The sequence below is a fragment of the Hypomesus transpacificus genome, chromosome 11 (assembly GCF_021917145.1).
Source record: "Hypomesus transpacificus isolate Combined female chromosome 11, fHypTra1, whole genome shotgun sequence".
Taxonomy (NCBI): Eukaryota; Metazoa; Chordata; class Actinopteri; order Osmeriformes; family Osmeridae; genus Hypomesus; species Hypomesus transpacificus.
Window position 1 is genome coordinate 7929293 of NC_061070.1, and position 26181 is coordinate 7955473.

General features: G+C 45.5%; 1 protein-coding gene across 3 annotated transcripts; it reads left to right on the forward strand.

Annotated features, from left to right (window-relative positions):
* On the forward strand, positions 1 to 25761 carry LOC124474002 (serine/threonine-protein kinase MARK1-like). Of its 3 annotated transcripts, XM_047029830.1 has the most exons (19): positions 1 to 365; positions 6986 to 7186; positions 10843 to 10896; positions 17184 to 17232; positions 17342 to 17407; positions 18691 to 18761; positions 19864 to 19920; positions 20158 to 20394; positions 20524 to 20643; positions 21434 to 21533; positions 21909 to 22021; positions 22105 to 22291; positions 22960 to 23141; positions 23325 to 23416; positions 23624 to 23773; positions 23858 to 24109; positions 24382 to 24408; positions 24959 to 25003; positions 25186 to 25761. In XM_047029830.1, the coding sequence occupies exons 1-19, from the start codon at positions 315 to 317 to the stop codon at positions 25523 to 25525; spliced, it is 2394 nt and encodes a 797-aa protein (XP_046885786.1). In that variant the 5' UTR covers positions 1 to 314; the 3' UTR covers positions 25526 to 25761. The 3 variants fall into 3 exon arrangements, with proteins under 3 accessions (XP_046885786.1, XP_046885787.1, XP_046885788.1); XM_047029831.1 differs by lacking the exon at positions 24382 to 24408 and having other exon boundaries at positions 2 to 365; XM_047029832.1 differs by lacking the exon at positions 24382 to 24408 and having other exon boundaries at positions 2 to 365; positions 22105 to 22258.
* Positions 25762 to 26181: the final 420 nt, after the last annotated feature.

The window sequence follows — 26181 nt, forward strand, 5'->3', positions numbered from 1 at the left end:
CCGCATTCGCGTCCCACTCATCCTTGGCCTATAGGCTACAGTGTCTCTCTTTCCTTCCAGTGCCCTTTCCCTTTCAGTCCTGTTTATCGACCGAGGAAGTACACCTGCTCGCAACGAGTAGATTAACTGTATATACCACCACCGGGCTGTGCGCATAACGTGATGTTGTGGTAGAAGGACTGTTATTCATGTTTGCAGCAAGGGTAAGAACGGTATCGGGGATGTAGAGGTAGAGACACCGCTCTCCCTATCGGATCGAACCGCCACTGCCCTGCCCAGTCTGCTGCATCGCTAAGCGGCCTAAAAAGCACACGATGTCGACAAGAACGCCGTTACCGACAGTGAATGAACGTGATACAGAGAATGTAAGTAAATCATATCGATAAACGTTATAAAGCAGAAGTGGTCATGCATTGTATTGTTCATTGTAAACGAAACGAACTAATAATGAAGCTTGGACGTTTACCAAACCTGTCGGCTAGAGAACACCTTTGATAAGTTGTCATTTAGGTAGGTATCGCACGATCGTTTGGAAATTGGACCTACCTTATAATAATTGTAGTTTTTGGGACATTAAGGTTTTACTAGCCTATAGCCTACTCATTAGGTCTGATTGCTTTAACACAGAAGGCAAGGAAACGGGCAGAGGTTGCATCGCAATGTAGCCTATTCGTATATGTTGTACTAGGGTGTGAATATTTAGTGTGTACTTCTGGAAGGCTACCTGCAAAACCTGCCCTTCAGCATGTTGTATTTGAGGTCCTGTTGAAGCACTGTCTTTTAACCAGAGAGTCTTTACCCAATATGATGTTGCATTTAAGAATAATTTGTTGCACTGTACCTGATAAATAGACCGTTCCTTGATTCTAACCACTGAAATGCAATTAGAACGAGGCACTTGATTATCTGCTGTATGCAATATAAAACGTACATTTATTAAATGTACATGAAGCACTACTATTTATACGCTATTCTGTCTTGATTTGAGCTGGTTAACGCTTGCTTTACTGTTGTGGTTTGGTCTGAGCCTGCCTGACCCTCAGGGGTGATATCTAGTGGGCATGCTGCTGAAATTACATATGAAGAGAATGAATGAGTGTTCGTTTTGAATAACTTCAGATTAGGGCTGTAACCCCAGTTCTCTGACAACATGTGAGGTATCCCTGCATAGCCCTCAGAAACTTAAATTACACTATGCCAGCCAGGATTGGCTGAAAGTAAAGAAGTACATGACCATGGAGTCGGGAACTCCCTTATTATAGGACCATTGGGACACTGTCAGGTCATTCAAAATGAACTGAACTTTCTCACTGTATGCAAGGATGGTGATCTTGGAGCGTCCAGGAGGCTCACTTGGTGTAGTGCAAACCACTAAGGCAAAGGCCATAATTTAGGGGCCCGGGTTCAATACCAGATTGGGTTATTTCATGCTTGTCTTTCCCTATTTTCCTGTCTCCAACTATCTATAACAACGGTTTCTAAAAAGAAAACTTATCTGGTAAGATACCTTACTAATCAGAGAACGGAACCTTTCTAACCAAAGATGGTGTAGTGACATCAAACTTATAGAACCTGTCACGGCTCACGCACAGAGGTAGACCCAGATGCAGACTCAGACATCGGAGGTAGCTTCCAAGAACAATGGGGTTTATTTAAGGCAGAGTAGTCGGGGACAGGCAGGTGATCAGTACACAGGCTGGCGGCGAAGGTACAATCCTGTATCCGGTAGAGTGGTCGTGGACAGGCAGGTGATCGGTGCACAGGCTGGTGGCGAAGGTACAATCCGGTATCAGGTAGAGTGGTCGTGGACAGGCAGGTGATCGGTGCACAGGCTGGCGGCGAAGGTACAATCCGGTATCAGGTAGAGTGGTCGTGGACAGGCAGGTACGAGGTCTAAGCACAGGAAATCTGAGCACAAGGCAGGAACAGAACAGGTAACAGGTACGCGGGAACGCTCGGTAGGAACACACAAGACTGAAAACTAGGCACAGGACAAACATAACCCAACGGACTAAATACCCCACTAACGAGCAGACGAGACACACCTGGAGGAGGCGGGGCCAAACAAAACAGGGGAACACACACAGGACGTGACAGAACCTCAAAAAGGTATGAGGCCTATCTGCCACACAAGGCCAAGACAGCCATTCCACAGGGGGGAATGCACTCAAAGACCAGCGGAGGTACTGAGACCCTTACTAGCGTAAACCAAAGCAATTGCTCCCACTATCCAGTGAAAAAGGTTTTGCTTGACCTTAACCCCTGTGAGGTGCTGCCCAAGACAAACACAGTTGATCAGACTCCCTGTACTCTGTCCATATAAGCACGCAAAGCACAGGCATAGAGTAGCCTATGCAACCACTGTTATTCCAAGGATGAGAAGGATGCTGGATAAAATGCTGTAAAATCAAGGGAAACTCACCCAATGAGCAAATTACCTTAGTGATAAAAATGGGGTTAGGCCGTAGCAAAACCCAAGCATCATCATAGCAAAACGTGTACTTGTAGAATGTACTGGAAAGGCATGGATATCACTGCCCTGTCTGGAAGATACAAAGGTTAATGGCACAGCCGTCTTAAAAGATCAGCCATGTGTACCTCTAACGGTGGCGTGACCACATCTGTCACACTTGTACATGGAGTTCTAGCACACTGAAAAGCCTAGTAGCTAGAGCACTCTTGGAGTCCAACAGTATGTTCAACCTCTCACAGGCCAAGCCCAAAGAGCTAGTCTGTCCAGATGAAGGTGGAATATTTTCCATTGTGCCTGAGACTGTAGGTCGAAGCATAAAGATCCATTACTTGAGCGCTGAAGTGCTTCCATACCTGACTGACTACCTATGAAAGTTTCCATTCCCCATACAGAGGATTCCCCCTGGACAGCAGGCCCACCCCAAGATTCAATATACTGGTAACATGAGTAGCTCTCAGTGACAAAAAAATGTACACCGCTCCACACTATCGGTTTGCATGTGTAAATGTTGGTAATGCAGCCCCAATATCTTGTTGACCACAGCCGGATTGTCTGTTCTGACCAGGACATAGTGACTTCCCAAAAAAGGAGAAAATGGCTCATAGCCAGAAAAACATCAGGGAGTTCTAAGCAGTTTATGTGCATGGAAAAGAGATTGGGTCCCTATCTCACATTCACACCCCTACCTTGTGAGTGGTGCCCCAGCCTCATGCAACACATTAGTTGTGATCACCTTCCTGACTATAATCACACCCATTGAATTGTCCTCCACCAGGCGTTTTGCACAACCTCGCTAGAAATCGAGCAACATTATATAATGTAAGGTCACCATGATGCTGCCAGTGTCCAGGGTCCAGCATTACAAACACAGCACAGAGGTGCCCTTGAACTGGCACTCTGGAACAGGCTCAAGTGAGGATAGGGATCAGGAGATAGAATCAGCCCCCCATGGGGTTGTTCCTGCCTCTTCAGCAGTGATGGCATCATCACAGTAGTGATGGCATACTGTACCATCAGGTTGCCCGCTGCTGCTTCTTCCTTGGCAGGGTAGGATTAAAGGCTGTGGGATGTCTCTCGGTGGTAACCTAGGAGAAAAAGGCTTCCTGGCTCAAGACCTCTGGGGGGTTTTGGGCCTATTTTAACCCTGGCCCTCAGGGACCTGGGTACTTGGGGGTCTTGAAGGCAGGGGGAATCTGCGTGCCACTGCTTAAGCAATGGTCTGGCACGGTAATGGGGGAGCCCTGGTGGGTTATTTCCTCGGTAGAGGTGGAGCGCCTCCCCGCTCTTTTCTTCTTCTCACACCGTTTCTGCATGGTGGTAACTGCAGAACCAATGAGGTCTGTGGGGTCCACCAGGAGTCTAACTGTCCTCCCTATTCCCCACAGAGACAGGCTTTACATTTACATTTAGCAGACGCTCTTATCCAGAGGGAATCGGGCTAGAAATCGGAAGGTCGCTGGTTTGATTCCCGGCCGTGCCAAATGACGTTGTGTCCTTGGGAAGGCACTTCACCCTACTTGCCTCAGGGGGAATGTCCCTGTACTTACTGTAAGTCGCTCTGGATAAGAGCGTCTGCTAAATGACTAAATGTAAATGTGTGTGTAAACAGGGAGGAGGGGCGCTGCGTTGAGCTGGTCACCCCAGCTAGTGCCAGCCATAGCTCCGTCACTCTCCGCTGATAACTGCCTGACCCAGTTGCTCCTTAGTGGTGGAAACCTCCATGTTAGGATCCAGTTTGGACAGGCAAACTTGGCACGCTATTCTACACCACTGTTTCTGGGGGAAATTGCACAGTGGTTGCAAAAGCCCATAGAGTCAATCGGTAGGTGGACATGTCTCCAGAGAGGCAGCACACACATACTGTTATTACTGCATGTTCCTGCCTGCATATTCCCCTCAAGAGCAGAGCCATACTGGAAACGTAGGCTTATTCTCAGTCAAACTGGCAGAAGCATCCTTGGCAGCCATAACTCATGTGTTATATTCCTTGTGGAAAATAAAATCTAATCAGCCAATAAGCATAGTGGCTTAAATGTACCCAACTAACCTGGTGGTCAGGTAACTAGGCTAGTTTTTATTTATCAATATGTATATGCTACATCTTATAAATAACTAGACTGATGTTTTCCTCACCTGGTATATTTGTAAAGTCATCCTTTGTGCTCTCAGACCATGTCTTAACCACTCACCACAGCAGTGCAGAATAATAACATGTAATAATATCATCATAGACAGTTTCTCACTGGTAAAAGATATTCTGACTGGGGCTAGGCTTTAGCCTGCTCGACCACTGACAGTTGCCTAAGCGGCTAGCTTAGCATCACAGTGTGCTTATACAGCTATCTTATCCTCAACTAGCATATTGCCTCAAGGGCTGCTAGCTGACTAACAGTATTGCATAACTGCTTAGTACTATTAAGAGATGAGATGCTTTTAGTGCTGAAAGAGAAATGTTATCAATGTTGGTGCTATAGCATTCTGTATGCCTGTGTTTTTGTTATTGTTTAAAAAAAAGTATAGGTATTTCTTAAATTAACCATTGTACTGACTGTACGTGTAACTCAAGCTGGAACTCTTTAAATCACCTTTAGGTCCAGCTTGTTATTCATGTAGGATACCTGGAGATGAGTGTAGTGTGTGTGTGTGTGTGTGTGTGTGTGTGTCTGTGTGTGTGAGAGAGAGAGAGACAGACAGAGAAAGTGAGTGAGTGGCTGAGGAGGAAATAACCCTACAATAGATCTGTGCAAAGCTGATAAAAAGCAGCAAAGCCACTTAAGTCGAGACATCCACAAGCTTTAGATAAAGACAACACAGCTGCTCAATCTCACAAGGAAACAGGCCAACTTCTATACATTTAGTGCTGGGTTTGTAAGACATAGTGTAATGGTATTATACTGGAATCAATGCTGCTACTGCACACACACACACACACACTATGGAATGCCTGTGTTTGCCTGTGTGGTTGGCCCTCTCTCTGGATGTACTGTTGCCTAGCTCACATGACGTAGTCTACGCCTAGCGTGGTGTAGTGTGTCCGTGGTGAAATGGGAGCAGGTGTACCTGGGTAACCAGACCATGGGGTTTATTCTCAGAATGGGTGTGGTACACAGAAGCAGAGGATCGTGGTATTTTTTAACCTGGAGTGAGATCCACAACTGTTGCCTAGGAGAAGGCATGGGAAGAGCGGTGGCCTATAGTTCTCCTAAAAAGGGGGTCCATCCTTATTGAGCAATATGTGCATTATACAATGCTAAATCATATTGAGATTTTAATATTATTTTATAATCAAGGCATTGGTTGAATCTGACTGGTGCACATTGTTAGCCTGGCTGCCAGCCCAATTTATCCCCGCCCACCCAAAAATTTGGTCGGAAAGTTGGGTCTGGAGGGGCTCGATTGCGGAAAAACTATATCCGAACAGGAGCTGTTCGGACCAATTAAATTGTCAGGGTGGGCTTTATACGATGATGGACAGATGATCAACAGTAACGTAATCAACAATGTCACCAAAGAGCGCTTGGGTTGAATTCGTTTTCAACAAACAACATATTAAGTTGCTCTGATTGGTTGTAAGTCTATCCAATTGAGCGAAGAGGCATTTGTTTTACAAGCTCGGTTGACACACGCCCCATAGTCACAGCCCAACGGAGAGTTTTCAGACTCATATTCTGACTAGAATTATGAGTATGACAATGTCAGGCTAGCACATTGCAGTATTTTGGCCCAAAATGCAGCATTTCAGGTCCGAGCAAGGACTGTACAGTTGGTAAAGTTGTAATGTATTGAACAAGGAAGGCAACACACTAGGGCTGCACAAATAATCGATTTTCAAGATTTTTGCTTCCCACTATCAAATTTGCGTGATTGAGCGATATTTAAAATGCATCATTCTGTTCATAGTATCGTTTTTTTTTTGCTACCTAAAATATATTTACACAATGGAAAATGGAAAATAGTGCGCTGTTGAAGTTTTGCAATATTTTCTTTATTGTATTCTTTCTTAATTTGTCTTTAGTTTTAAGGAGATGCACTGAATTTTGGTGAATAAGAGGGCCTCTATTTTATTTTGATGGACATATTTGTAAATTAGCAGGAATGTAGCACAACAATGGGTGTGAAAGCAGTTATAATGTGACAATAAAATTAGTTTTGGTTAAAATCAACAAATAATCGTGATAATTAATTGTGATCTCAATATTGATCAAAATAATCGAGATTATCATTTTGGCCATAATTGTGCAGCCCTACAATACACACACACCCAAAGACTGTGGGTCACTGGAATCAGATCACCTATTCATCTTAGGAAGTGACTTAACGTCGTAATCTCTGATTGCACAGAGTAGCGTTTGACACACTGGCACAACCTTCTCAAACCAGTCTCCTTAACTACTGTTAGCTTTTGCAAACCTGTGACAGAAATTCAGATGAAACCTGAATCTGGCCTGTGTGTATGGAGGCCTAAAGCTTGTGTCTCAGGATGTTACTGATATTCACATGTCATTCTTCCAGCACTCATCGGTGGATGGATTCACAGAGCCGCCTGCTCCTCCAGCCAAGTCGGCCAGCCGCCACAGCCTTGCGCGCTGCCGTAGCTCCCTCACCTCCACCGAGGAGCAGCCCCACATTGGCAACTACCGCCTTCTCAAGACCATCGGCAAGGGTAACTTCGCCAAGGTCAAGCTTGCTCGACATATCCTGACCGGACGAGAGGTGAGAAAGAAAGCTGTCATTTAAGCATTTCAGAGTAGGTGCCCAGCTAGAGAGACCAATAGCAAATGTTATTGATGGATGCCTAATCTATCAGATAAAGTATAGTTTAATTTATTAATGTAAGAGAAAGTGTCCACACACGTAACTGATTTTGCTGAAGTTGCTTTAATTTCTTTTAAATTAGTTGGCTTGTCCATTACATTTACATTTAGTCATTTAGCAGACGCTCTTATCCAGAGCGACTAACAGTAAGTACAGGGACATTCCCCCCGAGGCAAGTAGGGTGAAGTACCTTGCCCAAGGACACAACGTCATTTGGCACGGCGGGGAATCAATCCGGCAACCTTCTGATTACTAGCCCGACACCCTCACCGCTCAGCCATCTGACTCCCTATCCCTCCCTGTTCATCCGCTAGAAACAAAATAAAGTTAAGTACTCTGTTTGTAGGAGGTAGCCTACTGATTTGTAGATAATGCTTTTGTCCCAGTTGGCATCTTTTTTGGTCTTTCAACTAATCGCACAACCGATACAGTATGCCTAAGTAGGCATCTAAGTAAGGTCAAATTCCTATGACCTCCCTGAATAGAGATGAGGCTAACCTTCCCTGTCCTCGATACAGACCTCCTGCCGTGACACAGTAGTGATCTGCTGAGGTCATGCAGAATGATCTATCTATATATCGATCTATTTCCCTTTCTGCCGGTGTCTCTCTGTATCTGTGTCTCTCTATCTCATACATACACACATGCATGCTCTCTCTCTCTCTCTCTCTCTCTCTCTCTCTCTCTCTCTCTCTCTCTCTCTCTCCTCTCTCTCTCTCTCTCTCTCTCTCTCTCTCTCTCTCTCTGTCCCTCTCTCTCTCTCTGTCCCTCTCTCTGTCTCTCTCGCACACGCACACGCACACACACACACGCAGCAGTGACCTGACAGGGTGATGGACAGCCGGAGTCAGGGCGTTCGTAATTAAAGATCCTGTTTCCCCAGTGAGGGAGAGGTGACCTGAGATCCGCTCACTGCTTCACTCAGCAGGACTCGCTCCAGCATAGACATCTCCCAGGGTACTGCACCAACTTAGACTAGAGAGCATATGCCAGGTGCTCAGAAAGGACATAGATAAGATCATGAACAGATAGATAGACTCAGTTTAGTTGTTCATGTCTGTTTCTTGTCTTTGTAAATATCAGTACATTTTCCTTGAATGTAATTTAAGGAGATAAAAAGGAAACAAGTTTGAAGTGTGTGCTAATTCTAATGGCCTTAGAAGCTATCCACAGCTTTGTACAGAAGAGAGCTCTTATGAATTCATCCAGATGCACATGCATGGTTCAGAGCGAGGCAGCCTGCTCTGTCTATACACACTTACTATATTTTGTCAAAAGACAGGAAATGTAAATGACCAATTACTACTGATGAACAAACTCCCCCACCACTGTACATGTTGGTCTGCGGTACTGTTCAAACATAATATTAATCATTGAACACCTTGTTTGTGCGTCGGTGGAGTTGAGAGGGGATGTGGCAGTCGTTTGGATTTCCTTTCTTTTGAGACCCGATCAAAAGAAAGTGTGTGTAGTTTTTTAATGCAAGTATATAATGAAAAACTTCGTAGGCAGTAGATTAATGTTGGTCAACTGTCGATATATGTTCTCATTGCTGGCCTGTACATTAACCCAGCCCAGTCACAGTCCCCTCCCCCTCCCTGTGCACCCCTAAGGAGAGGTAATGCAGGAAGGAAGGCACCACACCACACGGAACGATGCAGTGACTCACCTTCCACTTCTGTCTCTGTCCTTCCCGTGTCTGTTTGTGCCTGCACGGCCGGCATAGGGCCTTGAGCATATGGACCGTGTGTTACGAGGGGACTGAATAATTAACAGTGATGCACGTTTCCCTTCTGTCACAGCGCGGCTGAATAATTCACCCTCCAACCCAGCAGACCCATTAGCCACCTCAGTGCGTGCGTTGGTGGGTGCGTGCGTGCGTTGGTGTGTTCTGCTGTGTTCATGTGTATAAGAGTGTCTTGGTGTGTTTCTCCTGTATGCATTTGTGTGTGTGCACTTAAGAGTTGAATCGGATCCTAACCACAAATAACATGTTAGAGACAACCAGCTATCAAGATACAAATAAAGCTTGAGTAAAGAGAAACAGAATGATTTGAAATTTGAAATGACATTTTTCAAGGAAGCGGAACGCAAAGACCAACACCCACTTGAACACACACACACAGTGTGTACATACGGCTATCCTCCAGCGCCGTCCCTGTCCGGAAGAAGCGCGCGCGCGGGGGGGGGGGGGGCTGATGTCTGTCTGTGCACCTGCCCACCTAAGACAGCCTTGAAATAGACACCACCTGCACTCTGCCTGTCTCTCCACAGCCGCCCTCTGCTAGCTGCTCTCTTTCTCTCTCTCTCTCTCTCTCTCTCTCTCTCTCTCTCTATCTCTCTCTCTCTCTCTCTCTCTCTCTCTCTCTCTCTCTCTCTCTCTCTCTCTCTCTCTCTCTCTCTCTGTCTCTCTCTCTGTCTCTTCCTCCTCTGACATCTCCAAAGAGAGAGAGAGAGTGAGAGAGGAGTCCTTTCTGTCTCTTTTCCCTGGTTGTTCTCTCTGTAACCCGAACCGTATTTATTCCTTCGTGTAGATGTGAGGGATCAGCAGCTCTGCATGTGGCATTGCTTGCAGATTTTTTCGGGGGAAACCCTGATCTAGTCGCAGAACGCTGAGTACATCTATTCAAGTGTTGCCATAGTGATGACTCAGCACTTCTCTGACTGGGGAGACTTGGCAAGGAGCCAAGGCCCCTCCTCCAGTGAAGCACACCAGTGTGTCTGCTGACTCTTGAAGGACTTCTAAAGCGAATAAAGCTAACGCTTGTACATGCATTGAAGTTGGCCTTTTTTCCTTATTTCAAGACAATTGTTAAGAGATTTTTTGTGTTGCTTGTTATCCTCCTGAGAACATAAACAAAATGTCTAATTGTAACAGCTCTCTGCCATAACTCAAACTACTGCAAACCATACCGTACAAACAGATCCGACACCTCATTTTTATTTGTGCATTTTTCCCATCTCATGAAGATTAAGTCAGAGTTAGGATGGAGCGATCGGAGCTTGACGAAGGTAATCATGTGTATCTGTGTAGGGAAAGGGACTGTAATGTGTGAGAGAAACAGGTTCACCTACAGGACTTGTACAATGATGATTTAGATGGATGAGCTCAGACCATAGGCCAGATAGACCAAGGCAGCATGCCAATAGTCATCAACCCACCCTTAGTCTGTGGCACCCAGGGACCCACACTCTAGTTTGTCCCTACAATCTGCTGTCTTTACCGAGTGAAAGAAACTGCATTTATGCCTTGTTAAAAACCTACTTTTTCTCTCTCTCTCCCCCCCCCCCCCCTGTAGTTCTCTTCCTAGTTTCTTTAGCTTTGTTTGTGTTTTGCATCAAAGCTGTGTCACAACGCCAAGATGAAGGAATCTCACTTTGACATTCTCCTGGAACTAAAACGACTTTCCAACTACAGAACAGAGAAATGGTGTCCATTAATTTATGTAGTGTCTTATTCATGCACTGAGCACACTTTGTAGACCAAAAACAAGAACAAAACACATTGTACTGTAACATCATCTGACTTGTCATCTACTTTCTTTCTATCTCAGGTGGCTGTGAAGATCATTGACAAAACCCAGCTAAACCCCACTAGTCTACAGAAGGTAAGACATGATGGAGAAACACTAAGGAATAGAAACTACCGTATGTCCAGACTGTAACACTACTGAGGTGCAGCTTTTTTTGAGGGAGTCTGGCTTTTGCTTGTTAGCATGTTTCAGGTCCATTAGACTTGCTTTGCCATCTTCGGGGTACAGTTTGTCAACAACTGTCTATTTTAGATTTCTGAATATGATGTTTAGCAGAATGTTTCACACTCATGCGGGGTGGTTAATGTTGTGGGTTTATCCCTCTAAATCTACCTCCATCTGACTGTCAATTACTCCTAGTTACTGTGGTAGTTAACCAGACAGAGAAGTTTAGAATTGTTTTCCTAAATACTGAACCCAAATCCAGATCGCTGAAGACAAACTTGTACACAGACACGCAACATCTCTTGCACACACGCACACACACACATACATACACACACAAACACACACACACTTCTAACAAAGTTTGTTTGTTTTAGCCTCAAAGTGTGGGTAGTGTTGCTCTCTATCTATCTGTCTCTCTCTCTTTTTCATTCCCCCTCTCCCTATTTCCCTCTCTCCTTCTCTACCCCTCCCCTATCTGTTTCCTCCCATCCTGTAACTGATTCAATGGAGTGGGAGAACATTGATGCAGCAGGTCTGTGGTGCAGGGCCAGGCTTAATGACAGAATAATAACAACCATTACCTTCTCAAAATGGCTGCCCTGTCACATTGATGTGAATGGGGGAGAGAGGAAAGTGCTCAATGAGTGTCACTCCACTCAATGGGGGGAGAGAGAGCAGCAAGGTAATCAAACAGGGGGTTAATTGGATGGTTGGCTGAGTGTGAACGGCAGGTATGACTCAGAGAATTACCATGGTTTCCTCAAACCTGTGAAAACAAGCACCGGCACCTCCACAAGTAGTGCTTATCACATTCAAACACACAGAACCAAAATAGGCATAAACCATTACCGAATAATATATTCAAATTAATATTAATAATCTAATTTTGGTGTTCCAGCAAAGAAGCATCTGCATGTGCTGAAATGTTTGTACCTCCAGTGCAATGGAGGCCTTTTGTTTCACTGTCTCTTACTCTTGATGTGTGAAGATGAGGTGTTGGGTCGGTTATGTTGTGCCCAGTTTGTTTCAGCTTTCTCTGACAGTATAATTGTATGATTCAAATTTTCTGTTATTGCGGATGGTTTGGCAGTATTTTAAGACTCATGAGAGGCAGCTGTGATCTTATCTATTTACGGTCCATATTGGTGCTGTCGGTTGGTGTGGGAACAGACTCACTACAGACTGGTGCTTTTTTTGTTTCATTTTTTCATGAGCGAGAGAACAGATTGCGGCCCTGGCATTCATTATTCATCCTGCCCTCTGATGTTGACCGTAGCTTTGTTCGAGTAGGGGTCAGACTGTATGGCTCTCGCAGGGCTGCTTCTGTCAAGAATGTGTGTGAGTTTACTGTAAGTGTGTGTTTGTATTTGTGTGTCTGTCTGTCTGTGTCTGTCTGTCCGTGGGGCGCCCTATCTCCTCTGTACGTAGAGCCCACCCTCCAGGCCTTTGGTCCCTCTTTAAGGCCCTTTCCCTAGACAGACAGACGCATCATCTGCAATGCAGACACTGGGCATTAAAGGCTGCTCTCGTCTCCTTCCCCTTTATCGAGCCTTTTATTGACTCATGGGCATTTTATCCTCTCTTAAGCCCTCTATATGCTTCGGGTGGTCACCCTGACATTGGACCTTGCTTAGAGCTGTTGTATGCATCCCATAGTAGTATTAAGCTGTTGTTTACACTGGAGGATTGAGGTGACAAATCTGAGTGTTTGTATGTGTGTTTGGGTATGTGTATGTATGCGGGTGTATGTTCCTAAGTGTGTGTGTGTGTGTGTGTGTGTGGGTGGGTGGGTGGTTGGGGGGGCGGGCAGGTTGGCATTGACTTAATTCCCACAGACAAGTCTTTCCTTTGACTCTGGGTTGAATGGTTAGTGGTGAGAGGTGACCATGGCAAGAGATGGCTTCCAGTGGTGACATTTCAGTTGCTTCCTTCCTCTGCCAGGACAGAGCTGCTGGGAGGACAGAGCGAGTAAAGGGCCGAGGCCCTGGCCTGTACTAGGAGGGGCACAATTTGATCGTTATGCTTTCAGATCAGCTCACCACTTGCTGTGCTTTGGGTCTGGTCTGGTCCGATCCAGTTTTGTTGGGCCTTGCTCACACCCTGCGCTGTTGAATTTTCTTTCATATCCAAATGCCACTGATCTCTCTTTTTGCAGGCGTCCAGAGCCAGGCTAGTGGGGCACACCATCTGGCTCTGTGGGCACAGCCAGAGCACAAGGCAATGAGACACTCACACCCACACATGCACATGATAATCACACACGCTCATGCACACACTCACACACACACACACAGCTCTAGAGATGCTGAGCTTGAGCTTGGTGAGGGAGTTCAATATGGTCTGGGCCTAACCCATATCTCATCCTTTAGCCATAGTTTTGGCAACACTTCATACACATACTTACATAAATTCACACATCACACACACACACACACACTAATCTGTAAGCAGTTGAGGAAGGGCCCTGGGTCCTCGAAGTACCAGCCAAAGCACACTGAGAAGAGAAGAGAGGAATCAGAGAATCTGTTTTTGTGTTGATTCTGGCCAACCTGGACTGGTCTGTTTGAGACGCGGGGCGCTGCCATGACATGCTGACCTTGTTTTTGATTGGTTCCTATTATGCCGATACTCATTGTATATATCTGGGTTCGATAATAGTAGATATAAGATAATATACTGTAAATAATATACACATAATACATTTGGGTTAGAATGCGCTGATCCTGGATCTGTCCTGGGGAGGTTGGCTAGTGGCCGTGGCTCGGATGGTGAGACCAGGAAATGAGCTCAGCTGCGTTCCCAGGTCACCTCCTGAGATCCGCCACAGGAAACGCCTCACTTGTCCGACGCGGTTGTTGACAATGTTGTTTATTTGTTACATTTTTCCTCAACATTTTATGCAAAAAATTAAAGCTCCTGTTAATCCCCTCACAGCTGAGCCAGAAACTCCCACCTCGAAGCATCTTTCTAAATCTCTTCATGTCTCATCACCTTAACCCTTTACGTATTTTTTCTGACTAATCATTATTTTCTTTTGTTCTTTGATTATGTGTCAGAATAACAATCTTTTACGGTACCTCGTACCCACCTCTCCCCCCTTATGTGTGAACAGTCTATTTTTTCCATTCTTTCCTATTCTCTAGACCCTGTTGAAAAAGACTCAGTCAAAGGGATCTCAGTTAGGTAGCACATCGAGCCAGTACAGGGATAGCTCTTACAGGGTAGCTGACACATTATGACCTTGCAGATGGAAAGTGCATACTCAGCTCGCCTGGTGGAGAAAAGAAAGGGCGGTGTTTAATAAGAAGTCAGAGTACACAGTATGATCCAAACCTCCCTCACCTACATCTTCTTCTACATGACCACAGAACTGAGTTAGATACATTATCTTTTTCATCCCCCTGTTTCGTCTTTACAAGCCAATATTTAGAAATACATTTTGTGCACTCTCACACAGTTCTTAATCGTCAGTATGTATTTCCTATTAATTATATTTCAGTTTTATTGTTGTTATTGATTACAATTACAACCTATGCCAAATGTTTCCAGATGAACTATGCATATTTGGAACCCTTTAGTTAAAGGTTTGATCATTTAATTTGATACTTTAACACATACAATATGACATACATACAATAATCTCATTAATAATCAAAAAAATAATTAACCTTTATAGATACATTTTTGGTGTTTGCAGCTGCTGCTTCTTTCTTTAACCAATGGAAGAGTGCCTCACAGGGGGTCAGGCTCTCCTAATGGCTATTACATCTGTTTGTCTTATGGCTGTCACTCTGCATTAGCCAATGAGAAATCAGGATACCCAAGGGGGCGGGAGAACTCTGCTCAGACAAGGGGAACGTGATTGGACAGATGACTATGTCTGGAGTGACTCAAATAAAGACACGGGGAAACAATGCCCTTTTAAGCACCATTGACAAAGACTTTGTCTGACTGCATGTTGACGATTTAATAATGACTCTCGGATGTGTAGTTTGTGAGTTATAGCAGAAGATTGAGAAGGACACTGAGAGAAACAACGAAGGGAAGAGAGAAACAGAAAGAGTTAAAGAGAAAGACCTCTCCTCTATTCGCTGCAGTGTTTGAGGAGGGGGGCAGGGGGTATTTACAGCCAGGCTGTGACGCACTATTGCAGCTGGGGACAGCAGGACTGGGACGTGTGTCTCTGGTTGAATGTCAGGGAAGCACGTGTCTCTCTGTCCTCTCTCTCTCTCTCCCCCTCCTCTCACTTTCTGTCCCTCTTGTGCAAGTGCTCACACATACTACGCTACTCATCCTTTCATTAATCCCTGTGTTGAATGAACAGCTGTGCTGCTGTGACTGAAATAACCCTCGGCCACCGTGTGTGAGTCCAGTGTGGAGGGACCGTCTGAATTGAGCTCCTATTCTCCCGGAGTATACAAACATTGCTGTAATTAAGGCCAGTTTGGGAGTCTGGGTGCCTCTGGGTCGCCGGAAGTAGGTCAACGGCACACTTGATGCAGGGGCATTGTGTGTGTGTGTGTGTGTGTATGGGTACACTGCAGCTCTACAGGATGTGGCTTAAAAAATAATTATCCATCTTCTTTATTGCAAGTTGAACATACTTCCAAAGGCAGTTTGTCCTGAACTTGGTTGACAGCAGATCCCTGTCAGGTTTGTGGCTCATCTGTTGTGCCCCAGGCAGGACATGCGATGGCAGCTGGCTTAGCAGTCAGAATGGCTGGCTTTGTTTTGTTGTTGTTAGTGTGCTGTTTTCTCCTGCCCTCCACTACTCGGCTTCCTCCCTTTGTTTTCAAACGGCTGTGCGCGTGCCTCTCCTGTGAGCTCTCTGGGGGGATGACGCAAACGAAAGAGGAAGAAATAGAGGGGGGAGAGAGAGAAGGAGAGAAAGAATGACAGAAAAAGGATGAAAGAGTGGAAAAACGGAAGGAAAAAGACAATTGGAGACAAAGGGAAAATAAGGGGGGGTAGATACTGAAGAAAAGGGGTAGAGAAAAGGATAGACAGGAAAAGAGAGAGCGAGAGGGGGAAAGCGTAGGAACCTCTACTTACAGACCATTACTCAATGAGCACACAGAGGACCTCTGCCCCCAGGGATGTCTGGATCATGTGTGTCGACACGTGTGCTTACTAGCTAGCTGCTCCCCGCATGTGGGCTGGGGTTTGTGTGACCATTAAGGCCTGTGTGCATCGGTGTGTGATGGTGTGACACAGTATTGGAGGTATCTCGTCAGTCTCCGTGTTTTCGTCCAGTTCCTCCAGGTATACTGGGGAACCTCTCTCTCATGTAGGAGCTTTATTTAGAGCACTGCTCTGCCCTCTATAGAGGGAATTCTGTGTGTATGTGTGCGTGAGAGGTGGATGGAGGGTAGTGTGCATGACTTAGAAGGATAGGGGGATGTGGATCTGTGTGGGTGGAGGATGGGGGTGTGTGGATGGGTGTCCTTGCATCCAGCAGCATGGGAGTGGAGTTGAAAGCAGCCCAGTGAGTCCCAGAGAGCAGTGCTGGCTCACGTTGTAGTAATGGCTGTGTTAAATGACCCAGAAACGCTTTCTGATCCAGCACTTACGTAAGGCCCAAAACGCCCATACGAGAAGCTACGTCCGCAAAGGAATCCCACACATACATACACACTTCCCCATCATTCACACACACCCACACTCCCCCATCATCCACACATACACATATTCACAGCTGCATGCAAAAGGTTGACTCTTGTCTCTGGAGTTGGATGAGATCATTTTCATAGTTTTCATTTGGACCGTATGGTCAAATTGGATTGATAAGAGGACATGGGATTAGAAGATGCTCTTTCATAATGAACTGGCCGGAGATCTTACAGTAGCATTACATAAATGGATCTACAGATCCCCATCAGATGTCCGTTGGCCATCTTGTCTTGTTAAGATGATTATAGTGAGCAGCAGAGGCCAGTTGGGCATACTGTCAGTCTGTCCTGCCATGCTCAGGAGGGCAGGGTGGGCGTCTGAGGAACTGCTGGCTGGCTGGCTGACTGGCTAGTTCTGTAGGCACAGTACAGTAAGAGGCTCTGTAATGCTGCTTGTTCTCTGTGTAGAACAGAATTTGGGGATTTGACTGAGCCCAGAGGATTGTGTGGGAGTGCGTGCATGCAGGTCTGTGACATTTCACTCTGACAAAATGTCAACCATCTTCTTTCTTTTAATACCCACAGCTTTTCAGGGAAGTCCGGATAATGAAAATACTAAATCATCCAAATATAGGTTGGTCTAAGTTTGTACTAAAAATACACGCTAATTCAACTTTTAGGAAACTATATATTGTAGATTTGACTTTAATCTAATTCCCTCTTTCCTCCTTCTTTCCTGTAAGTTAAGTTATTTGAAGTAATTGAGACAGAGAGGACGCTGTATTTGATAATGGAGTACGCAAGTGGAGGTGAGTACACTTTATTGTGCACTAACATCCTTAGTCTTAGTACAGTATTCTGTGCAAAAGCAAAGTTAGGGAGTAGCATGTACCTACAGAGCCGGAGAGCCCGGAGAGCCGGAGAGCTGCAGTTTCAGGACCGCAGTTCTAGGACCCTCGTTTTATCTAACAGCGCCACCTAACGAATTGGATAACCATGGACCGGAAAAAGATAATCAATAGCCGATTTTCCTGCAGTAGTGAACGTAGGTTACGGCTTGAAATGATATCAAGAAGAAGAGGAAGTGATGCTTGATACATAACAAGATGGATGAGAATTAGAGTGTAAGTAGCTAATTTGAATCACGTGTGGTTATGTATAAAACAATTCTGGTGTCTTGAATTGGACAGTAAAGTTAACGTGAGCTAGCTAACTTCAACTTTGCTGTCAAAATCATTTCACGATGCCGGAGTGGTTTTATACATAACCACACGTTATTCACATTAGCTACTTTTACCTTTGAGCTACACTGATTACCAAACAAACAACTGTTAACAACCAAGTTGAAAACAGAAAGTACTGTTTGTGGGGAATACTTCTTTGGTCGCTCTCTTTTTGGTCTTTTGGTGTTCGCGAAAATCTAGAAATCCTTCAAAATGTTGCTCTCACGAGTGGTTGATGGGGTGGAGGGAATGATGAAGGGTTGAAGGGAGCGATTCAGGTGTATTTGGTGAAGGGGTGGATGGATGTGATACTGCGATTGTTATTGTTTATTATTGTATATATATTTTAAATATATCCATTCCTGAATAATAAAATTCCCCAGTTTTCCTCGTTTCTTGCCTCAAATAGCCTTGTTGCGATAGTAGTGACACGTACTCAATGGTATATATCGTCATCCACTTCGCTAGATGGCGCTGTCAGATAAAACGAGGGTGCTAGAACTGTGGTCCTGAAACTGCGGTCCTGAAACTTCAGCTCTCCGGTTCTCTGGGCTCTCCGGCTCTGCAGGTTCATACCATTGAAGTTAGGGCAGAAGGACATTGTCTGCCATATGGTTGTCTATGGGATCCTCCTCAATGTTGTATTCCCTGGTGTGTGTGTGAAAGCAGTGGTAACTACTACTAATAATGATGATGATGATAATGTTTAAAATGATGATGATGATGATGATGAGCATTTGTATGATGATTATGATAAAACATGAATTTTATTATGATTATTGATATTATAATGGTTAAAACAATTATAGCTCTGATTATGATGGTTGTCATTATGATGATCATGTTTAATCTTTACTTACTTTTTCCAGGCGAGGTATTTGATTACCTAGTGGCTCATGGGAGAATGAAAGAGAAGGAGGCCAGGGCCAAGTTCAGACAGGTGAGTCTTTAACCTTTTTTTTGTTGGGGGGGGGGGGGTTATTATGTAATGAACATAGGTAATTTACTGTCAAGTAAGTTACCAGTGCTGACAGATAATTACAGACTCTGAAAAACGTTTATGAAAATGCTAAATTCATAAATGACTGTCTGGTAGAAGTGTAAGATGATGCTACAACTGCTTTGGTCATGGGCTCTTCCCTGACACCTAGTGGTCAGGTTACTATTTTGAAGAGCATGACTAGACAGACTGAAATTTAATGTACCTACTTTTTCTTACCGGGTAGCTTAGCAGCCTCTAAAGTTGAGAAATCGAGATACTCTCCATGGGAATTTCGGGGAATTTATTTGAATTTTCAAGAATGATTTTGCAATTACTTGTACGTTGTCTTCTCTTTGAACCATAAAATCCTGTTCCTGGATCTGATCAATCTTGTGGACATGTCCAAATTGGTTGAAGATTTACCGAAATGCCATTAGATAGGGGTGTTATCATAAATATAAATAAATAATTAAAAAATACAAATATGTTGGGAATTCTCAAATAACCTATGTAGTTTATTGTTACAGAAATAGGAGAGAGAAAGAAATAAGTGTCTTAATCTTATCCCATATTTTATCCATATTTCAGATTTTTTCCCCCATCTTATTCTGATAACGTCCTGTGACACACTGTCTAAGGCTGACTCAGCGGATGCATGTGTGGCACTGCGCGGGTGGTGGGTGACATGGGTGGTGTGTATATCAATGATGAGGCAATGTGTGCCACAACACATCCATTTGAATGATAGCCTCTTTTGGCAGATTACTCCGCCATCTGTCATAGCAACAGACAATTCAGTGGGTAATGCTATAGATTTGGCAAATGCATTATTGCTGCCATAAAAATACACCATAGTCTCCCATGCACACAAATGGAATAGAAAGTTGTGAACTTCTGGCGAGCATTATGTCATGTCTTATGCGGGCTGTAACCACACACACAGCAGTAGGTACTAGACTGTTAGATCTAGGCCGGCACAGTGAACACATGTGAGACTTCAAAGAACGGTCCAGATGGCTCTCGGCGCCCATGATAAATCACCTCTGTGTGTGTGTTCCAGATAGTGTCTGCTGTGCAGTACTGTCACCAGAGGAGGATAGTACACAGGGATCTGAAGGTAGGAGTCAGCCTTATGGAATCAACAGATTGCCACGTCACATGAAATACATTCCATACAACCTCCTGTGTATTTAGTTTGAGCTCTTTTCTTCATTCTTTCTTCTTTGCCCCTCCCCCTACCATAAATACACACACACACACACACATACATACATACATACATATATACGCCCACACACACACACTGAAACACAACTCTTCAACCCCCCCGCCACACACACACACACACACTTAGGCAGAGAACCTGCTCCTGGACGCAGACATGAACATCAAGATCGCAGACTTCGGCTTCAGTAACGAGTTTACGCTGGGCAGCAAGCTGGACACGTTCTGCGGCTCCCCTCCCTACGCCGCCCCGGAGCTCTTCCAGGGGAAGAAGTATGACGGGCCCGAGGTGGACGTCTGGAGCCTGGGGGTCATCCTCTACACCCTGGTCAGCGGATCACTGCCCTTCGACGGACAGAACCTCAAGGTGTGTATGTCTGTGTGTGTGTGTGTGTGTGTGTGCCCAGGGGTTCTGTTAGGTGGACATAGAGGAAGCCTGTTAACATACTCATCCCTCTGTGTCCTTGGCTGTACTTGTGTCTGTGCTGTTATGCAGGAGCTGAGGGAGAGAGTTCTCAGAGGAAAATACCGGATCCCGTTCTACATGTCTACCGACTGTGAGAACCTGCTGAAGAAGCTGCTCGTGCTCAACCCTGGCAAACGAGGAAGTTTGGATGTAAATATATATAAATACACACACGCTCAGAATACTGTACTTTGTTAAAAATACAAATAAAATGTAATAGAGGGTTATTGAAGGAAGAGGACCCTTCTTCACACTGGACAGTACTGACTTTAATTTCATACAGGGGTAATGAACTCTGTTGGTTTTTGTGTATGTTTGAGTGTTTATATTGGTTCATGTGTGTGGGTGTATGTCTTTGTGTTTGTATGCAGTCGTGTGTTCTGGAATGTGCTAATCTTTGCAACGGAGTAGTGTGTTTTCGGTCTGTACCACTCTCTCCTCCTCTGACTCATCCCTCAGCCCTCCCACTCACCACACCAACCCCTTCCTGTCGTTCCAGCCAATGGCTCAACTCAGTTTTATTGGCCCACAGGCTGTTTAACCCTTCTCAAATATTAACCTTATTTCTAATCCTTAATCCTGTGCACCTGTCTGCCTTGGCGCCTCACAAATCCAACCAGATAGAGATTACACTGATAAAGACAAATGAGATCCGGAGATCAATGTGAGATTGAGAGATTTTATGATGATGACTACTGCCCTATCAACCCAGATTAGTACATCATAGAAATACATCATCAGATGTGTTCATTGACGTGTCTAAGTATCCCTTTCAAATTATTTAAATAATTCACACTTAAACCAAACTGTTCCAATATGATTTTATGTGCATATGGCTTGGAATGGAATTAAAATGGAAATAATTCGTCTTAAAATTACATCTTCAAGGAACCTTATCCTATATGTTGAGAGTGCCTAAATATGACTCTGTTCCCTACAGCAAATCATGAAAGACCACTGGATGAATGTGGGCCACGAAGAGGAGGAACTGAAACCCTACCACGAGCCTGAGACCGACTTCAATGACTCGGTCCGGATAGGTGTGTCTGTGTTAGTGAGATAAGGAAATAAAGTTGTTATGGTGATGGATGTGGTCTGAATTAAGCATACCTCTTTGATTGATATACAGCAATGTGCAGAAGTCTTATGCACCCAATAATTTATTCATGAATGTTGTCTAATATATGTATTTTTTGTCTTCTGTATTTGTGCTGCAGTAGTGCAAAGTGCAATTTTGCCAAAATGTTTGTTTAGTATTTTCATTTAATTATGTCTTAAAGCATTTTTGCTTTACTTAAATGTTATTTTATTTTATTGTGCCTGAGACCATTTGCACAGTACCATATGTATTAGGTATGTTTTTCTCTGAAGGTTGTCATGGTTAAAGTCAATCTGTCCCCATGTGTGTGTGACAGAGCTGATGGTGACGATGGGTTTCCCAAAGGACGAAATCACTGAGTCTCTTCTGGGCCAGAAGTATGATGAGGTCATGGCCACCTACCTCCTGCTGGGGAGGAAAACTCCAGAGGTCAGCACACCAAAACCCATAACCTGTTCATTACTTCATGCATTATCAGAGTGTTTTGTAAGTGTGTGTTTCTGTGTGTACAGTTCGAGGGCAGCGAGTCCCAGTCCAACAGCAACTTGGGCCAGCGACAACGACCCACCAGCGAACTCAACACCAGCTCCAGCCAATCACCTACCCACCTCAAGGTCACACGCAGCATCTCAGCCAATCAGAAGCAGCGGCGCTACAGTGATCATGGTGGGGATGATGATGATGTCATAGAGAAGCCAAGTAAAGTACCAGTCGTCCCTCCCGGCTCTGAGAGTGCTTAGGCCTTCTGGGGAGGGAGAAGTTGCCCATAGAGACAGATCTAAGAATAGTCCACTCTCCCTCAATCCCACTTGAACTTACCGTATGTGAAGGAGACATGCAGTGCTGTTATCAAATCATAATCTATGGCCAGTTAGGATGCTCAGGACCTTGAGGCTAGGACTAGAAGTCGTATCCAGTTTGATTTCAACCAGAACTAGGTGTGGACTTTAGAGACAGGCCTGTCTAGAGATTGAGTGTGCTGCTACCAAGTTCTGGTTCTGGAGCAACTTTCTCCCTCTCCTTGTGGGTGCATGGTGCCTGGTGCCACCTACTGGCTGCCTCCCTCCCTGCAGCTTTCTAAATAATGGCACCTCAAAGCATGAACGGAGAGAAGAGCTTTGCTGTGTACTTGCTTTTCTGGCTTCTATCTTCACGCAGTCATTTTCTATAGGGACATTCTGGTATCCTGTACACACACGTGCTTTAGGTTATGGCTCTCGTTGGTTTGGCATGTGCAGTTGTGTGACAGTCTGTGCCCGGGCATTCTCTCCCTCAAAGTCACTGTGTTTAGCTTGCAAATACTGTAGGATTTAGTAGAGTAAAGGTGTGTGCAAAACTGTAATTTGATGTGTGTGTGTGTTCTCCAGTGGGTCCGTCTGTGCCCCCTGCGGTGTCGTACTCTAAGCGCGGTCAGGCCCTGAGTGTGGAGAGTGACCACCGGGAGGAATGGGACGGGGCTCGCAGGCTGGAGCTGGCATCCTCTAAGGGGGATGTCGCAGCCTCGCCGTCGGGGGTGCAGGAGAGGAAGAAAGTGACCAGCGCCGTGGGGGTAAGACACGCACGCCAACTGAGTACTTGATGTCACATTTTGATGTCGCTGGGATATTGTCTGGGATGTTAAGAGGGCCTCTCTTCTTCTGTGTTTTTTCCTGCTTTCCATTCTTTTCTCGTTGTTCTTCACCCTTCTCTTCTCCTGTCTCCTCCTCTCCTATCCTGTCATTTCCTGATTCAGACTAACGGAGGAATGACTCGTAGGAACACATACGTGTGTGAACGGACCTCCACGGACCGCCACTCTGCTATCCCCAACGGCAAAGACAGCAGGTGGGCAGCCGACATTGCCACCAGTAACTGATTCCTATTGATTACTGTCTACTTTGCTTGCTTGGCTGGGTATTCTGACCACATCAACCATTGCTGTCTCTGTCTTTGTCCCTCCATCTGTCTCCCTCCCTCTCTCTCTCCCACATTTCTCTCCTTCTTCCTTCCTTCCTCTCTCTTTTGCTTTCTTTCTCTCTCTCCCTCCCTCAGTCTAACCGAGGTGTCTGGTAGCTCCCTGTCTGCCTGCGGGTCTGCACTGAGCTCCACGCGGCCTTGTCACACCAAATCCATGTCATCATCAGGACACCCGTCCAAGAGCACGCTGCCCCCTATTGACGACAACAGTGAACTCAAAGCAGGGTGAGCTCTATCGGCACCATTTGAAACGCACTTGGAATGACTAAGGTGCCCTTTTTACACATTGTGTGTGTGTGTGTGTCGCAGTTCCTCTGCGCGGGGGCCGCCCACCTCCCCGTCCGTCCATAGCATCAGCACCCCGGAGAAGAACCGCTTCCCGCGGGGAACCACGAGCCGCAGCACCTTCCACGGTGCCCAGCTTCGAGACCGCCGCAGCGCCACTTACAACGGCCCCCCTGCCTCCCCCACCCTCTCCCACGACACGGGGGCTCTGGCCCAGCAGCGCAGGGGCACCTCCACGGGCATCATCAGCAAGATCACCTCCAAGTTTGTCCGCAGGTCAGTCGAGTCGTACCGTCTGGAGACTCACAGGGCGATGCTTCCTCTGTCATTCATGTCACTAGTACACTCTCTCTCTCCCTCACGCTCTCTGGAGTTCCCTGACACACACATTCACCCTGTTTCTAATTTAGCTTGCCACTCAGCACCTTGCACTATGCACTTATTTGTAAATGGCCACTGCCCATCTATAGAACAGCCAGTGTTCTATGACACCTTATTACCTACCAGTAGACTCACAGCAGTATTCCTTTGCTTCTCTTCCTCCGTAGAGCTATGTCTTTCAGGGCATCCACGAGGTAGGACAACACAACGCTGCCTGGTCCTGTCCCCATTACTGTAACTCTCTGCCCACTGTCTCCTGAGCCACCGTTGTCCTTGCCTCTTGTATGCCCTTGTCTTGTGCCCACTCCCTTACAGCAACATACTCTTTGGTCTTAAACCCTGCCCAACAGCCCGTCACTGCTGGTGTCCAATCCTAAATGGGTGCATGTAAATTGTCTGACGCTGCTTCCTTGTCAGATCTGAACAGGTGGAAAGTGGAATCTTTGCTCCACAGTTCTGTCATGTTAGTAGAGATTTGTGAATAGGACATAGAAAGGGGGACATACTGTATTTATTTAGACTACTGCCATGCAGCTAACCCTTGTTTCTAACACTTTGCCACCTCAACTGTGCCTTGACCCCTGACCCTGGTACCCCTGATACACAGTAGGAGTGTCCCTCCCTGGCATGACAACCCAAACCTGAGGATGATGATGATATTGAAGGGTTAGATGTGATGGACATACAGAGCTAAATGCACAAAGCTCCTTTTTCCATGTGTGAGCTGTTCTCCTGGTGTTTCAGGCTTCCTAGTGAGGGAGAGACCAGCACCAGGACAGAAACACCCAGGTGAGACCTCCAAACCAGAGAATATCGACCGTACAGGCTATGGTCATCAAATGTTTTTTCCTTCAACTTCAACTTTTGTCTCTCTTTTTCTCCTGTCTCTGTCTCTCATCTCTCCCTCTCATCTCTCCCTCTCTCTATATTTTCCCTCTCTCTCCCTCTCTCTCCTCTCGCCCTCTCTGTAGGAGTGCGTCTGGGGAGACCAAGGATGACGGCTCCTCAAAGCCTCGCTCGCTGCGTTTCACTTGGAGCATGAAGACCACTTCCTCCATGGAGCCCGCCGAGATGATGAGGGAGATCCGGAAAGTTCTCGACGCCAACAGCTGCGACTACGAGCAGCGGGAACGCTTCCTGCTCTTCTGCGTCCATGGCGACGCTCGCCAGGACAACCTTGTCCAATGGGAGATGGAGGTGTGCAAGCTGCCTCGACTATCCCTAAACGGAGTGCGCTTCAAGAGAATATCGGGCACGTCCATCGCCTTCAAGAATATCGCCTGTAAAATCGCCAACGAGCTCAAACTGTGACGGAGGGATACAACAGTGGTCAGAGTTTCAGTCATGACTAAGACCTCACACAGCACTTGGAGGAAGTCGCCTTTCAGAATCAGGGTGGAATTTAGGCTAGTGCTGGGCAATGCTGGCCTTGAATGTACAGGGCAGTGGGACATAGAGATACTGCTATTTTCACCTTCAGCAGAGGGGAGCAATGGCCCTTCTTGTCCATACCACTCTCTGTCTTTCTCTCTTCCTCTCTCTGTCTTTCTTTCTTCCTCTCTCTGTCTATCTCTCTTTCACTTTCTGTCTCTCTCTTTTTCTCTCTCTCTCTCTCTGCCAGATGAACCACTGCCCTCTTAGTTGAACTCATTCATGTAAAACATGCAGTATGCAACTTGAAGATGACCCTCCCTGCAATAATCTTTTGCATCTTTTGTAAGAGCATTATAGAAATCTACTCTATTTCGCTGAACGTACATGTAACTGAAGCAAGCTAAATAGACGCTTTTCCACCTGTATAAGCAAACATCAGCTACAGTACCTAACTGGAGCTGTGTAATATACTGTACTGAATGCAAAACATCTGCAGGTACTGTAATGTATAATGGTTTTGAATTCTGTACAGAGCATTGTCTGAAATTGTGTAATTTTGGGGAGATTCTTTCCTAATATCGTTGATATCTGTT